This window comes from Gossypium hirsutum, chromosome D13 (genome assembly GCF_007990345.1).
Source record: "Gossypium hirsutum isolate 1008001.06 chromosome D13, Gossypium_hirsutum_v2.1, whole genome shotgun sequence".
NCBI classification, from domain to species: Eukaryota; Viridiplantae; Streptophyta; class Magnoliopsida; order Malvales; family Malvaceae; genus Gossypium; species Gossypium hirsutum.
The window spans coordinates 4,858,555-4,875,329 of NC_053449.1; the positions used below are offsets into that span (position 1 = coordinate 4,858,555).

The window sequence follows — 16,775 nt, forward strand, 5'->3', positions numbered from 1 at the left end:
GAAAAAAAATGTTGCTTAGAAGAAAGTTGGCTCCGGGGGTTCAACCACGTACCGTCAAGTTTTGTAAGTAATACTATTTTAATAATTTTTCTACCAAAATGATATGGGATGATTTTTATTTACCAAAATGGTATGTTTAGAATTGTAGAAAAACTTTTTGGTTTTTCTAAGGCCCAATCTGGATGTGTTAATGATAATTGGGTCTTAGAATAAGATAAAGGCTCATTTGTTAAATGGGAAGCGACGTGTCTTGTCTCTTTTAGGTGCGCAGGCTTCGAGAGGCACAAGTCGCCACCAATGGTGCACAAACCTCGGGGTGGCTTGATTTATAAAATTTTTAAAAATTAAAATTTGTCATTTGTAAATGTTGAGGGCTATGATTTTTTTATATATTTAGATCAGTTTGTTAGAATTTGTAAATATTAGAGGGCTAAAGTTGTTACTAGACCAATAAAAAAAACTCACATCAACACATCTATCAAATTTCAAACGGCTGTTCGACGGCCAAAAAAATTAAATTCAAATAGTTTAGTGGCTAAATCAAAAAAATTAAAAGTTTAGTAACTAAATCAGAAGAAATAATTTTTATACTTTACCCTTAAATAGTTTAATGTTTATGCATGAAAATGTAGTGAAAGTAGCCCTGGTTGATTCTCAATATTTATATCAAAAACTAAATTAACCGACCTTATATATTTTAAAATATATTTCCCAAATCAAAATTTATGATAAATATATTCCCCCTATGGTTCACAACTTGGAAGAAAAAGAGTAGTACAAGATTTTCAAAGTAATATTACGTTTTCAATCTCAATGAGTGTTAAATCAATTTTATGTGGGCGAGAAAAAGGATTAGGAAAGTGATTATATGAGCATGAATCTGCAAGGTTTGAGATATTGTTGGATAGCCAATGCAGGCCTTCATACAGTCCATAACCACTGCAAGCTGAAGTTTTCTGGATATACCTGCTCAACCAACATCAAACCCTTAAATTCCCTAACTAACAATCACCCATGGCATGCAATCTGAACGAGGGTCAATTGAAACAATTATTACCAGGGCCGCTGACCAAGACTGTGTAAACCAAGTTTATCAGCCATCTCGGAGGAAGACATGGCATCTGACAGATCTTGCTTATTGCCCAACACTAACACTGCTGCATTCTCCAGTTCCTTCTGCAATGACAACAAGGATTAAAGTACATGTCTAACATGGAAAGACTCATAACCAATACCTGTATTTAATTATGTGCTAGGTTCTGAAAGGTCAACAAAGGTAGGAAGCAACTTGTTAAAAAGGTTGAGCAAGTTGCACCGAATGTTGAAAAGTTGAATGGGATAATTGCAATTTTGGTCCCTAATTTTTAGGCCATTTGCAAGTTAGTCCCTGAACTTCAACTATAAATAGGCCTTTTCATTTTTCATTTCAACCATCCCAACCAATCTTTCTCTCTTAGTTTTCTCTCTTCTCCCATTTGAGAATTCTTAAGGAATTCTATTTGTTTGTAATACTTTGAAGATAGTAAAGTTATCATCTGGTGTTAGTGCCCGAGGACGTAGGTATAATTTACCGAACCTCGTTAAAACTCTTGTGTTCTTTCTTATCCTATTTTTCTTTCAATATTGAGGGTATAATAGTAGTATTTAATTGTGCTATTAAATTACTATAGAAGGGATATTCTGTCTAAGGAAAGACTTGGTATTTAAAAGATCCATGTGATCCACCTCTCTTTCCTGGGAATTGAACTTTGTGTGATTTTTTAGTACAATAATTTACACGCTTCCGACCCTATTGGAACAACAAGTGGTATCAAGAGCCGAAGGTTAATCGTAGTATGCTCTGTGGTTGCAGTTTAAACTGATCTTCCACATCAGAAAAGATTTCCTTAGGTATATTGAAAGATTATGGAGAAAACGGTCGGTGTAGGAGCTTCAACATCGTCCATGTGGACAAGACCGACAATTGCAAATGCAAGATTGGCCGTGGAGATCTTTGATAGCACGGGCCATTTTGGTATGTGGCAAAGTGAGGTTCTAGATGCCCTTTTTCAGCAGGGTCTAGACATTGCCATTGATGAAGAGAAACCAGATGATGTACAGGAGAAAGATTGGAAGGCGATCAATCGGTTGGCATGTGGCACAATTCGATCATGCCTTTCTCGAGAGCAGAGGTATGCTTTTCCAAAGGAGACTTCTGCAAATAAGTTGTGGGTGGCACTTGAAGAAAAATTTTTGAAGAAAAACAGTCAAAATAAGCTCCACTTGAAGAAAAGACTGTTTCACTTCACATACGTCCCAAGTACCACAATGAATGATCACATCACCAAATTTAATCAGTTAGTCACTGATTTGCTGAATATGGATGAGACATTCAAAGATGAATTTTGGCTTTGATGCTGTTGGGGTCACCTCCTGAGGAGTTTGAGTTCCTAGAAACTACTCTACTTCATGGCAGGAGTGATATATCTCTGAGCGAAGTCTGTGCGGCCTTATACAGTTATGAACAGAGAAAGAAGGACAAACAGAAAAACTCAATTAGAGATACAGAAGCTTTAGTAGTTCGAGGTCGTTCATACACTCGGAAGAAAACTTAAAAGGGGAGATCAAAGTCAAAGTCCAGACTCGGGAAAGATGAATGTGCTTTTTGTCATGAGAAAGGCCACTGGAAGAAAAATTGTCCAAAGCCGAAGAATAAGGGAAAAGCTGCTGTAGATGCTTGTGTTGCTAAGCATGATACTAGTGACTCTGAACTATCACTGGTTGCATCATCATCGTCGTTCCATTCAGATGAGTGGATATTGGATTCGGGTTGTACCTATCATATGTCCCCTAACCGGGAGTGGTTCTCTGATTTAGTAGAACTAAATGGAGGAGTTGTTTATATGGGCAATGACAATGCCTGTAAAACTGTTGGGATAGGTTCAATCCAATTAAAGAATCAAGATGGATCAACAAGAGTTCTGACTGATGTTCGGTACGTGCCCAGTTTGAAGAAAAATCTCATCTCATTGGGAGCCTTGGAATCCAATGGTTCAGTTGTTACTATGAGAGATGGGATTTTGAAAGTGACATCTGGCGCACTTGTGATATTGAAGGGCATCAGGAAAAATAACTTGTATTACTACCAATGTAGTACAGTTATTGGAGCAGTCTCTACAGCTTCCGGTAACAAAGAATTGGACTCAATGCAGTTGTGGCATATGAAGTTGGGACATGCCAGCGAAAAATCCTTGCAAATTCTGGCAAAGCAAGGATTGTTGAAAGGTGCAAAGGCTTACAAATTAAAATTTTGTGAGCATTGTGTTCTGGGAAAGCAAAAGAGAGTGAAATTCGGTACTGCTATCCATAATACAAAAGGTATTTTGGAATATGTCCACTTAGATGTGTGGGGGCCTTCCAAGACACCTTCATTGGGAGGAAAACACTACTTTGTTACTTTTGTTGATGACTTTTCCAGAAGAGTTTGGGTGTATACCATGAGAACTAAGGATGAAGTGCTTAGAGTTTTTCTTAAATGGAAAACTATGATCGAAAACCAGACTGGCAAGAAAATCAAGCGGCTTAGGACGGACAATGGAGGGGAATATAAAAGTGATCCGTTCTTCGATGTGTGTCAAGAGTATGGTATTGTTTGACACTTCACAGTTAGGGATACACCACAGTAGAATGGATTGGCAGAGCGTATGAATCGAACATTGCTGGAGAAAGTTCGATGTATGTTGTCCAATGCTGGGTTGGGCAAGCAATTTTGGGCTGAGGCTGTGACATACGCTGGCTATCTTGTTAATCGTTTGCCATCATCTGTATTAGAAAGAAAAACTCCTATGGAGGTATGGTCTGGAAAACCGGCTACAGATTATGATTCCTTACATGTGTTTGGAACCACTGCATATTACCATGTGAAGGAGTCAAAGTTAGATCCGAGGGCAAAGAAAGCTCTCTTTATGGGAATCACTTCTGGAGTGAAGGGATTTCGTCTTTGGTGCTTAAGCACAAAGAAAATGATCTGTAGCAGAGATGTTACCTTTGATGAATCTGCCACATTGAAAAAGGTAGCAGATAAAGATATTCAGACGAGCAATACTCCACAGCAGGTGGAGTGAACTCCAAAACAGGTGGAGTTTGAGCAGATGGGGATTTGCCAGTTAATAAGTCTAATTCTCCAGCCACAATGGAGGAATTAGAGGTTGAAGAGGTTCTGACCCAAGAACCACTAAGTACACCAGAACTAGTTGCAGTTGCAAGGCCATGGAGAGAAATTCGTAAACCTGCTCGATTTACTGATATGGTGGCCTACGCCCTTCCCGTTGTTGATGATATTCCTATCACTTATCAAGAAGCAATGCAAAGCTTAGAAAGTGATAAATGGAAAAGCGCCATGGATAAAGAAATGCAGTCTCTCCTGAAGAATAATACTTGGGAATTGGCGCAATTACCGAAAGGTAAAAGGGCAATCGGATGCAAGTGGGTATTCGCAAAGAAAGATGGATCTCCTAACAAGAAGGATATTCGCTACAAGGCAAGATTGGTAGCTAAAGGCTACGCTCAGAAGGAGGGAATTGACTACAATGATGTATTTTCCCCTGTTGTGAAGCATTTCTCCATTAGAATTTTGTTGGCCTTGGTAGCACAGTTGAATTTGGAGCTAGCTCAACTTGATGTTAAGACGGCTTTCTTGCATGGTGAGTTAGAAGAGGAGATCTATATGACTCAGCCCGAAGGATACACAGATGCTGGTGGTAGAAATTGGGTTTGTAAGCTGAACAAATCGCTATATGGATTGAAGCAATCCCCAAGGCAGTGGTACAAGCGATTTGATAGTTTTATGAGAAGTCAGAAGTACACAAGAAGCAAATATGACAATTGTGTATATTTGCAGAAGCTGCATGACGGATCTTTCATTTATCTACTCTTGTATGTTGATGATATGTTAATCGCTTCGAAGAGCCAAAATGAGATAGATAAGCTGAAGGCTCAGTTGAATCAAGAGTTCGAGATGAAAGATCTAGGTGAGGCCAAGAAGATTCTCGGTATGGAGATAAGTAGAGATAGACCGAGAGGCAAGCTCTGTTTAAATCAGAAGCAATATCTGAAAAAGGTATTACAATGTTTTGGTGTAAATGAAAACACAAAACATGTAAGTACCCCACTTGCTTCTCATTTGAAACTTAATGCTCAATTATCTCCGAAAAATGAAGAAGAAAGAGAATATATGGAAAAAGTCCCATATGCTAATGCAGTTGGGAGTTTGATGTATGCGATGGTGTGTACGAGGCCTGACATTTCACAAGCTGTTGGAGTTGTGAGCAGGTATATGCATGATCCTGGAAAAGGACATTGGCAAGCTGTGAAATGGATTCTACGGTATCTTCGAAAAACCGTAGATGTTGGTTTAATTTTTGAACAGGATGAAGCACTTGGTCAGTTTGTAGTTGGATATGTTGATTCTGACTTTGCTGGTGATTTAGATAAACGTCGTTCAACTACGGGGTATCTGTTTACTCTTGCGAAAGCCCCAGTGAGTTGGAAGTCTACCTTACAGTCTACAGTAGCTATGTCTACTACAGAGGCAGAATATATGGCAGTTACAGAAGCTGTTAAGGAGGCTATTTGGCTTAATGGATTGTTGAAAGACTTAGGAGTTGTTCAAAGTCACATAAGTTTATATTGTGACAGTCAGAGCGCTATTCATTTAGCGAAAAATCAAGTCTATCATTCAAGAACCAAGCATATCGACGTAAGATATCACTTTGTGCGGGAAGTCTTTGAAAAAGGAAAAATTCTACTTCAGAAGATTCCGACAGCAGATAATCCCGCAGATATGATGACCAAGGTGGTAACAACAATCAAGTTTAATCATTGTTTGAACTTGATTAACATCCTGAGAATTTGAGCACCTTTAGGTGTATGGCGTTCGAGAGCGCATTTAGAGGCACTACAAAAGATAACTTTATCGAATTTGGGGAGTTGAAGGAAGTGTGTGAAGATGTGATTATCCTAATCAAATCTTCAAGGTGGAGATTGTTGAAAAGTCAACAAAGGTAGGAAGCAACTTGTTAAAAAGGTTGAGCAAGTTGCACCGAATGTTGAAAAGTTGAATGGGATAATTGCAATTTTGGTCCCTAATTTTTTAGCCATTTGCAAGTTAGTCCCTGAACTTCAACTATAAATAGGCCTTTTCATTTTTCATTTCAACCATCCCAACCAATCTTTCTCTCTTAGTTTTCTCTCTTCTCCCATTTGAGAATTCTTAAGGAATTCTATTTGTTTGTAATACTTTGAAGATAGTAAAGTTATCATCTGGTGTTAGTGCCCGAAGACGTAGGTATAATTTACCGAACCTCGTTAAAACTCTTGTGTTCTTTCTTGTCCTATTTTTCTTTCAATATTTGAGGGTATAATAGCAGTATTTAATTGTGCTATTAAATTACTATAGAAGGGATATTCTGTCTAAGGAAAGACTTGGTATTTAAGAGATCCATGTGATCCACCTCTCTTTCCTAGGAATTGAACTTTGTGTGATTTTTTAGTACAATAATTTACACGCTTCCGACCCTATTGGAACAACACTAGGCTTGGATGTTAAACATGGATACTTTTAAGAATAGCAAAGGAGACAACATTAGGTGGTATTGATCAAAATTGCAATTTCTTGTATGGGATACATTTAGGTTCTTGTAAAAATAATGACTACCCTGTTTTAATTCGAATCCGTAAATTCAATATGTTTCATCTGAATTCACATCTAATTTAATTATAAAAAGTTAACTATCTAAACTTGAAATAATTCAAACAAATAACTTAAATTTAAGATGACAAAATTTAAACCTGAAATAATTCAAACAAATAATTCAAAATAACTGACAAATCCAAATGATTTTGACCTAAAATAATTTAAAAACCAAAATAATATAAAATGGACTGAACCCAAAACTGATCAAACCTCAAACCATTAAAATCCAAAATAATTCAAACTTAAAAATTTTAAAACTCAAATTAAATCGACCCAAATTGATCCGAATGAACCAACCGGATTCGATCAATTCATAGATCTAACTAAATATAATAGTCACACAATCTCTGTAAATATGTAACATCACACAACACAAATATTTTAAGAAAAACGAAGAATGGGTGAAAATAAAAATATATAGAAAATGAAGAGCTTACTAACATCAGCCAAAACCCAATGGAGCTCTTTCCGAGCTTCTGGGATTCTTTCTCTATCGCTGCTATCCACCACAAACACAATAGCCTGGACGTTCAAGAAGTAATGTTTCCACAATGGCCGAATCTATGTTATTTACTAAATTAGTCTCCACTGTACTTCATTCACCCACACTCCAATTTTATATTGACTCAAAAGCTAAAACATCGCATTAAAATGATATTTTCAAAAAATTCAACCAATTCTCTTCTAATTTTTGTATTCAATTAAATTCTTGAATTCACAATTTTGATTAATGATCCACTTTGACATCGATTATCAGTTTAAGGACTCAATTTAGTGTAAAAAATTTAAAAAAAAAAACTGAAGTCATTGCCTTTCAACTTTGAGAACTTTTTATACCATTAAATTTAAAATGAATGATTCAATTTGATTAAAGTTAAAAAAACAAAAAGAGGAGGACTATTTGACCAATTGAACTAAGGTACTCCATATGACTTCATTCATTTAACATATAAAAGTACATTTATTGAAGGGAAATCGATTCTTTTTAAGAAGTTTTTAAAGTGTCATTCATCTAGAGTCGATGAATCCTTCAATGAATCAGTATTGTCTATTGGGATAATGTCTCTAACTTTGGCAAGAGTTCAAGTTGGAGGTGAGGTTTCACGAAATTAGAATCCCTTATCTAATCAAGTCATGCATGATGCACGATCACTTATTAAGGGGATGTGAGCGTTGTGTACTTAATAGGGTTTAATCTCCACATCTCTAAACGACTTCTTCAAACATTCAAGAGACAACATCTCAACTCAGTCCAAAATAATTTAACATTTTAAAAACTTTTTTCCGGAAGAAAATAAGTTGATACAATAAATAAGATTTTCAGTTAATAAAAAACATTACCTTGCTTTCTCCTCCAATATCCCACACATCGAAGCATATACTTTTATACTGTATGGTCTCAACGTTAAACCCTGCTCCATAAGAAATGTAAACAAAAGGCCCTAAATTTCCGATATAAATTTTGGTCCTCAAAAATTAAAAATTTAATCCAAATAAATAATATTATTAAATTTTTATGTTAAAATTTCAACATAAAAATATGTAAAAAAAATTAACAAAAACCACCAATTTAACCGTTTATATATAATAAAGTAGCAGAAAATAGCTGCTTCCAGAAAATCTTTTCAAGAGGTGAAAATTAAATTGTAATATTTACGATAATAAAAATTTAATTTTTAAAGAATTAAAGTAAAATTTTATTACTTTAGTCTTTCGAAAAAAGTGGCCCTCACATACGGGTGTTAAAGTGTAATTTTATCTTTACTAAAAATCTTAAAGAATCAAAATAAAAAGACTAACTTCTTAATTTTTTTAAAACCGAACTTAAAAGATAAATTTGAGATGCTTGAAACAACCCGGATTAATTTCTTAATTTTCATAAAGTAAGATGATAAAATGTTAATAAATTGAAGTAAAGGAACTAACTTATCGAAACAACAGCAATAATTTCTTAAATTCAGTAAAGTGGAAGAGTATCAAATTCCGAGGAATCAAAGCATAGCAACTAACCGGAGGAAATTCAGAATTAAACTTAAAAGGAAAAGAGAGAGATAAAAGCAGGATGGGTGAAAGAAGTTAATATGAGAGAAAAGAAAGCATGATAGGCAGCAATGGAAGGAACGATGAGTACCAATAGTGGGCTTGGTTTTAAGCAGGTCTCCAAGCTTGAGCTTATAAAGAATGGTTGTTTTGCCTGAACCATCAAGACCCACCATCACAATCCTTATTCTACACTGAGGAAGGAACCCCAACTTCTTGGCTATTTTTGCTATGGATGCCCCCATTTCCCCAATTAGTTCACCCAACCAAACCGGAATATGTTTTGTATGTATGCGTGTTTTTCTTTCAAGTGCAAAATAATATTTTAGGATTGTTTTTCCAACAAGAAAACCTATGAAAGCACAAAGAGAAAACAAAAAAGGAGTGATCCCTTGTGTTGTAAGCCATATACCATTTGCCAAGTGTTGTTGGCACTGTTGAGGCTTTTAAGGCTAAACAAGAATATGTTCTGATTGAAGAAAAGAACGTTAAGTCCCATTTGCTTTCTGTGACCTCTGGTGTCACATGGTTGTCTTAAATTCCCTTTTTTTTCTTTAAAAAAAATCATTAGTGGAGTAATCAGATTCCATTGAGCTAATTGCTTAAAATGTCAGCAGAGAATGTCTGAAATGTTTTTAATCTTTTATAGGTCTTATGAACGGACACCAGTTGCAGGCTGCCTCAAACCAATTCACTGAGCATTTCCTATGCTAGAAACTGATGAAACACTGTAAAAACAGAAAAATTGTGTGTTATAATTAAGAAACATCAAGGGAGGAAGGTATTCAAGTAAGCTTAAAGCTGAAATTCTTGAACAACCTTAAGAGAAGTTATCCTTTTGTTGTCAGCAAGACAGATGAATTACAGTCAAAGGAACATATCTGTCAAAACACCAACTAACGCTGGCTATAGTAGGCAAAGGTCTAGTGATGCCGAAATTCTTTGGGTTTAATATACTATTTGGTAATTAACTTTTGTATTTCAATGTTTTTACAATTTGATACTTGAGTTTAGTTTCAATGTTCAATTTAGTAGGGTTATTTTTGTCTCAATCAAGTACTTACTACTTGTCAAACACTCATTAGGTCAGATGATGTTGTTTGATATGAGTATCAAATTGAATATTAGAGCTAAACTCAAGTACCAAATGATATATTGACCCAATTCAAGGGAAACATGGTAGTTTGCCTATACATCCAAGCTGTTGCTTTCCAGGGTGCTTTGCTCACATTCAATGGAAACTGATGTTGCTTTATATGTTGGCTTCTTCTGGTGAAATGTTCGCTTTAGATTTCGAATTATTTGTCAGGTACGTAACCTGATTTATCAAATCATTTCGGTTTAGATTAAACAAGTTAATTTTTTACCATCAAATTGGGTTTGAATTCAAATTTGATTAAAAAAAAGATGACTTTGCATTAACACTGACTCAATGTGTTGTAATGCTTTGGAAAAATTGAAAATGCCATGAAAGCTTTATATATATATGGCTATTATAATTAGCACATAAAGCAGAAAGCAGATCCTACATTTGATAGAAACCGTATGCAAATCTCCATCAGACAAATAACAAAAAGACTCTTTGTTCCACAGCTCAATTATTCCTTCTCCCCCTCTCATTACCCTAAAACCTACAACATAACAAGACACACTCAAATCACAATTTTTCAAAATTCAGCACTACAATACAATGTAGTATAAAAATGCCCAACCATCCCCTATTGGTACTGATACAGCCAGCCTACAACTTGAGGAAAACAAACTCTTCAATGGCAGGGACTTCACCAATCCTCTTTAAAGTTTCTTTGCTGGGTTGGTCGTCGACTCCAATGGCCATCACTGCATGCTTCCTTGGAGCAACCCTCCCAACACTCATGAAGCTCACGTTCACATTCTCCTCGCCCAAAATGCTGCCGACCGTCCCAATCATGCCTGGCTGATCAACCTGTCTGCAAAGTATAATGCTACCTTCCAAGCTCACATCCACTTCAAATGACCCTACTTTTGTCAAATGAGGAATTCCATCCTTCACCCGTCCTTCAACCTTGATCTCACCGCTCTCTGACATGGCACTGGCAAATTTTGATTCCACATTCGCAATCTGCACTTGGATGGACTCCAGTGGACTCTCAGGTGAACCATCTAAAAGGATGCGTTCCTCTGTAATCCGCAGTCCTCTTTGTTTAGCAGTGTAATCAGCATTAACCAAGTTTACAAAAACACTGGAAATAGGCTCGATTATGCCCTTTGTGATCATTGCACGGAGCAACCTTGTGTCAAGGTCATCTGGGGCTCTAGAGGAAGCATATGATACTTTTACAGTTTTAACACCACTTCCGCCAGCTACCAATTGGACAGCCAGCCTCCCAAGTTTCTCAGCAAGTTCAACATATGGTTTCAACTCTGTTAGAACCTGTAGGGGAAGAGCAGATAAGTGAAACAGCAAACCTAAATGAATAATGAGATATAACAGATAGCAAAATAAATATTAACTCATTGTACCTCAGCAGGAACCATTGGTGCATTGACTGCAGTCGCAGCAAGTTCCCCTTTCAGGGCTCCAACAACAGCTTCTGCTATTTCAATAGCCACTCCTTCCTGTAAAAACATACCAATGCTTAATTTGATATACTCGTCCGGAAACAAGTGAGACCAGAATATATTCAATAAACAATTAACTAACCTGAGCCTCCATTGTACTAGCACCAAGATGTGGAGTGACAGTAACCCTCTCATGCTGCACCAACTTGCTGTCGTGTTTCGGTGGCTCCTCGCTGAAAACATCAAGAGCAGCCTGAGCTACAATCCCAGCATCCAATGCCCTCACAAGAGCCTCTTCATCAATCACACCCCCACGAGCAACATTGACAATTCGAACACCTTTCTTCATCTTAGCAAATGTCTCATCATTGAGCATCTTATTAGTAGCAGGGGTGAGAGGCATGTGTAGAGAGATGAAATCAGCAGTCGCTATGGCCTCATCAAAGCTCACCAATTCTACACCTATGGCACGAGCACGATCAGCCGGGGCATAAGGATCGTGTGCAATAACATGCATGCCAAGCCCCTTGGCTCTCCGAGCTACTTCGGATCCAACCTTTCCAAAACCCAAAACAGCAAGCGTTTTCCCAACAAGGGATACACCCACATATTTGTTCCTCTGCCATTTCCCTACATCATATAAAACCACATATAGGCTGAATGCTTATTTGAAATCTAGCTAACAACTAAAATATCAATGGCATTCATAGAGAATTTTGATGAATGATCCCACAATCTCATATTACATCACTTTAAACTGCCAATAATTCGAATATACTTCTCACACACAGTCAAGGATTCCCCAAATATTGAATCCATGGAATTAATCACTTACAAAGTAATAAAACCTGGGATCTAAGCAATAAACATGGAATGTAAAAGTTACCCAGAAAAATTCAAAATCAATTCTCACCAGCCTTGACGGAAGCATCAGCCTGAGCGACGTTACGAGCCATGGCAGCCAAGAGCGCGATACCATGTTCAGCCGCCGCAACGGTATTAGCAGTAGGCGCATTGACGACCAAACAACCATGCTCGGTGGCGGCAGACAGATCCACATTATCGATCCCAACACCGGCTCTCCCAACGACTTTCAATCTTCCGCCTGAAGATTCAAAGACCTCTCGGTTAACTTTGGTTCCACTGCGCACAATCAAGGCATCGCAAAGCGAGATCTTGGTGCAGAGCTCTTCGGGGGAGAGGTTGTAAGAGCAGTCCACGTTGGCGAACTCCTGGAGCAGCGTTAAACCCGCCTCGCCAAGCTTCTCGGCGACGAGGACGGTGGGCTTGTTGGAGAAAGAGGAGGAGGAAGCGGTTACGATTAAGAAGCGGCGGCGTTGAGGGTAGGAGCGTGAGAAGCGGGCGGTGTTGGGGAAGGCGGCGGAGAAGGCAGAAGGGAGGCGGGGTTTAGAGGAAAGGGCAAAAGATGGGGTTTTGAGTGTTGGGGTTTTGAGAGAAGCCATAATCGAAGTGATGCAAAAGGTGAAAATATCGAATAGGTTTCAATGGGAGGGAAGGTGGGCGAAGAAGATACTGCGAGGGAAAGTAGAGGGGAGAGTGGAATTTATATTTATTTTCGGTGGGTTTAACTCTTTCACCAGTCCTTTTTCTTTCTAGACTTTTACAATTGAGTCTTTCTACTTATATTTTCATAAATTTAGTTTTTCTTCATAGTTTCCTACTTTTCTATTTCAAAATTAAAGTCTAATCAGTAATTTTTTTGTTAAATTTTATTTTTAAATCATATATTATATATTATATATTCAATTTTAATAAAATTTAGTTAACAATGTTATCATTTTAATTTTTAAATCATACATTTAGATAATTTTTTTGTAAAAAACTAAATTTTTAAAGTTTAAAGAGTACAGGGGTCGACGAAAAGATTAGACCATTTTTCTGAGTTTGGTGAGATTCAATGAATGGGACCTAGAAGGATTGCACGCGCCCTAGCTTTGGACCAGGATGAGAGTGGGGATTATAATTCTTTATAAAAGAAATTCTATTCAAACTACATAATTTTTACTATAATTAACACTCAAGTGAAGTAATCTCCACGTTTTCTTTTCCAAAGTTGATTTTTAAGATTGTAATTAAATAAAATTCTATGTTAAAATTAAAATTAAATTTGCAATACATTAAAATTTAAAATTGGATAACACAAAATTTGAATAAATCCATAACGATTTTGATTCCAGTTTCGAATTGATGTCGGACAATATATTTGATTCTACGATTAATAAATTGGTTATAGTGATCCAAATCAACTTGATCGTTAATTTCTCTGACGGATCCAATCATTCTCTCAATTGACCATGTTAATTTGTTCTTTGATGAGATAAATACGACAATTATGGATTGTATCGGCTCAACAATGATATGTCATCCAACGTCGAACCAAAAGAACCTTCTGAATTTGATGTTAAAACGATGTTGTAAGATTACTGAGTTTACCTCATAAATCAAAGAATTAACGAATATTAATACAAAGTGTAGGTGTAATTTCAAATTAACGAATATCAATATGGAGAATGTAAGTATGATTTTGAATCTCACAATTCAAACATCAAATTAATTATAGCCTAAAGCTGAATCAATATTTACTTTTTGAACCACCATTACTTTACTATGCAGTTTTATGCGTATGACTTATCAATGTTAACAACCTCCGTTTTATTCTACATTAATATAAATAGTTATTAGTTGATAAACATATTTCTTTTTAGAAAATGATAAAAAAAATGGATTCACACTTTTATAAAGAAAGTAATATTAAATATCAAATAATAATAACCAAACATATAAAATAGTGATGAAATTTATTTATTCTTTTAGTGATGGAAGCAAAACTTATCAAACAATATTAAAAACTATTTTTCAATGCTTTTCTTAATATTTAACTTTATTGGGCCTGAAAATATCAAGAGGGGGTGAATTGATATTTTAATTTTTTTTGCAAACTTTTCTAAATGATGAGGAAAGAAAAGAAAAGTTTAGACAATACGATTTATAGTGGTCCGACCTCAATTGTCGACCTCCACTACATTGGTATACCTCACCCAAAGATTTCCCAATCCAATATACTTGAATTAATATCTTTCAAGATGGATGTATAACCTTTGCAATCTCTATCTTTTTCACAAGGCTAAGATAGAACATTCCCTCTAATTTTTATGGTTTAACTAAAACCTTCTAGCTTTTACAAGGCTTAACTAGCAATCCTTTTAACCCCTTTAAGGTTTTATACCTTAAAAACCTTAACTATACTCTTTACAATAAAGAGAGGATGAGCAAACTAATAATGAACCTCTAATAGGTGTGTGTGTGTGTGTGTTTGCATATTGAAGCTCTAAATACAAAGATTCGAGAGTAAGAAAAGATATTACAATGAGCTCCTGATGAATATGTACAATAAAATGAAGGAAAATAAAGATTTTAAGTTGATTCTCTTGTGTTTAATGCTTAGATATGACTCTCTTATGTCTTGAAGCGTATTTATAAGAAATGAAAATTTTGTGACTATTTATAGTCGTTGGGATAATTTCTAGCCGTTAGTAGCATTGCAGACAGACTTGTATCAATACAACTCACAAGATGTCTAGGTAGAAGTGGACTTGTATGGGTAGAAGTCCCTTTAAGTATCAGTAAAAGTCTGGAGGTATGCTTAAAGTACTCTATTGTAATGACCCAGTTTTCATTGGTGTCAGAAAATGCGATTTCAGAACCTCATTTTCATAAACTGAGTTCATAAATATTAAATAGGAATATTTACAGAGTTATTATAAAAATATATAGAAATTCAGTTAATTAATTTAGCCGAAAATGTGATTAATTAAGGCATGGGGACTAAATTGTTAAATTCCAATCGCTATAGATTTTTAATTAAGAAAAGGTTTGGGAACTTAGATAGCAATTATAAAGAGACTAAAATAATTAATAAACCAATTTAAAATAGATATTAGTGGATGATGGAGGTGGGTGTCATTAGAGTTAATTAATTGATGATTAAAGAATAAGTAATCAAGATTAAACTAATTAATTAAGTTTAATTACAAGTTAACTTTAGTATATGAGTAAAATTTAGTGGAAAAAGATGACAATAGTCATCATTTTCAACCTTCAACAACCGTCCACCATTTCTAAAGAGAAAAGAAAGCTTCAAAACTATTGATCTTTCAATAATATTTCAAGTAAGCCTCTAAGCCGTTTTTCTTTTATTTTTTTAGATTTATGATCATGTGAGCTTGATTTAGCTAGCCCATGTATCAATTTGTTCAATTGTTGAAATTTTGATAAATTTTCATTGTTGAGAAAGTGAAAAATCAGGCTTGAAATTGGTAGAATTAAGCTTGGATTATGAAAAGGAATAAATTGTAAAACTTAATAAGTTTAGTTATTAACTTTGTTACAGTAGAGACCAAATTGAATAAAATGAAAAATTGTTATGAAATTATGCTATGAATAGAAAGTATAGGGTCCCTAATGAGTAAATGTAAAATCAAATTTTAATCCGAAGTTATATATCGAAAGTTATGCAAATCCTGAGTTTAAGGACTAAATTGAATAAAAAGCAAAATATGCTTCATATTTGAATATGAATTGGATGAAATTTGATATTGCTTTTTTATTGAATTATTATTCGTAGCTAAAGACGACGGTGAGCTGTTGAGAGGGAAAGGAAAAGCGAGAGCCGACGACGAGTGACGCAAATTTTCAATTTGTATTTCTATGATTTGAGATCAATTTAACTAAAGCATTTTCATGATATTTTGCATAATGTGGTATTGAGGTGAATTGATAATGGTCGTTTGAATTGAATTGCTATTACTGAGATTGAATATCGAGATAGTGGACTAAATTGAATAAAATAGAAAATAGCATGACTTAATTTATATATGTTATTTGGTATGGAATTGAATTGAATCGAATCATGTTATATGATATGATGAAATGGTGAAATGATGATGAATTGAGAATAATGAAATATGAGTTGAACTATATAATGAAATTAGAAAATTGGTTACTTTATTATCTGTTTGGGTAGAGTCGGATATAGTTGGCATGTCATAGGATAAATAAAGTATGGGTTACTTTGACTTTATGTTGATGAGTCCTGGGCGTATTTTCCTTTGGACGTTTCGATGAGTTTTGGGCACAAATTTTACTTCGGTTATACCGATGAGCACTGGGCATAATCTATATGCTTCGGACATTTCGATGAGGCATTGGGTGCCAAATTGGTTTGTTGGTTGGAATCTGTGTATCCATTCAAGTTTGAGTCATGTTGATAAGGAATATAAGTGTAAAATGATTAAATTGTTTTTTAAATGAATTGAAATTATGAGTTGGTAATACAACATATGTATATTTGTAATATATGAATATCGATAGGATGTGAAATACCATGCGAACCGGTTATACAAGCCTAAAGGGCCGATATAGAAAATCGTGAATTAATCTA

General features: G+C 35.4%; 2 protein-coding genes across 3 annotated transcripts; both read right to left on the reverse strand.

Moving 5' to 3' along the window:
• Positions 1-707: 707 nt before the first annotated feature.
• On the reverse strand, positions 708-9,193 carry LOC107943857 (ADP-ribosylation factor 2). Of its 2 annotated transcripts, none has more exons than XM_041110069.1 (5): positions 8,865-9,193; positions 8,075-8,145; positions 7,171-7,255; positions 1,058-1,176; positions 708-966 (listed from the first exon to the last, which is right to left on the reverse strand). In XM_041110069.1, exons 1-5 carry the CDS (start codon positions 8,934-8,936, stop codon positions 786-788), a joined length of 528 nt encoding a protein of 175 aa, XP_040966003.1. In that variant the 5' UTR covers positions 8,937-9,193; the 3' UTR covers positions 708-785. The 2 variants fall into 2 exon arrangements, with proteins under 2 accessions (XP_040966003.1, XP_016733162.1); XM_016877673.2 differs by having other exon boundaries at positions 7,175-7,294; positions 8,865-9,187.
• A 1,079-nt stretch (positions 9,194-10,272) lies between these two features.
• LOC107943858 (D-3-phosphoglycerate dehydrogenase 1, chloroplastic) lies at positions 10,273-12,861 on the reverse strand. The gene is made up of 4 exons (XM_041110070.1): positions 12,228-12,861; positions 11,457-11,944; positions 11,276-11,371; positions 10,273-11,186 (listed from the first exon to the last, which is right to left on the reverse strand). The coding sequence occupies exons 1-4, from the start codon at positions 12,775-12,777 to the stop codon at positions 10,515-10,517; spliced, it is 1,806 nt and encodes a 601-aa protein (XP_040966004.1). The 5' UTR covers positions 12,778-12,861; the 3' UTR covers positions 10,273-10,514.
• Positions 12,862-16,775: the final 3,914 nt, after the last annotated feature.

Excerpts from the sequence above, each read along its gene's own strand:
- LOC107943857 (XM_016877673.2), bottom strand. The coding sequence starts at position 9,018 with ATGGGGGCATCCATAGCAAAAATAGCCAAGAAGTTGGGGTTCCTTCCT. Across the intron at positions 1,177-7,174 it reads TCCATTGGGTTTTGGCTGAT|AAGGAACTGGAGAATGCAGC; the intron begins GTTAGTAAGCTC and ends TTGTCATTGCAG. Across the intron at positions 967-1,057 it reads AGTCTTGGTCAGCGGCCCTG|GTATATCCAGAAAACTTCAG; the intron begins GTAATAATTGTT and ends TTGGTTGAGCAG.
- LOC107943858 (XM_041110070.1), bottom strand. The coding sequence starts at position 12,777 with ATGGCTTCTCTCAAAACCCCAACACTCAAAACCCCATCTTTTGCCCTT. Across the intron at positions 11,372-11,456 it reads CTAGTACAATGGAGGCTCAG|GAAGGAGTGGCTATTGAAAT; the intron begins GTTAGTTAATTG and ends ATGTTTTTACAG. Across the intron at positions 11,187-11,275 it reads CACCAATGGTTCCTGCTGAG|GTTCTAACAGAGTTGAAACC; the intron begins GTACAATGAGTT and ends CTTCCCCTACAG.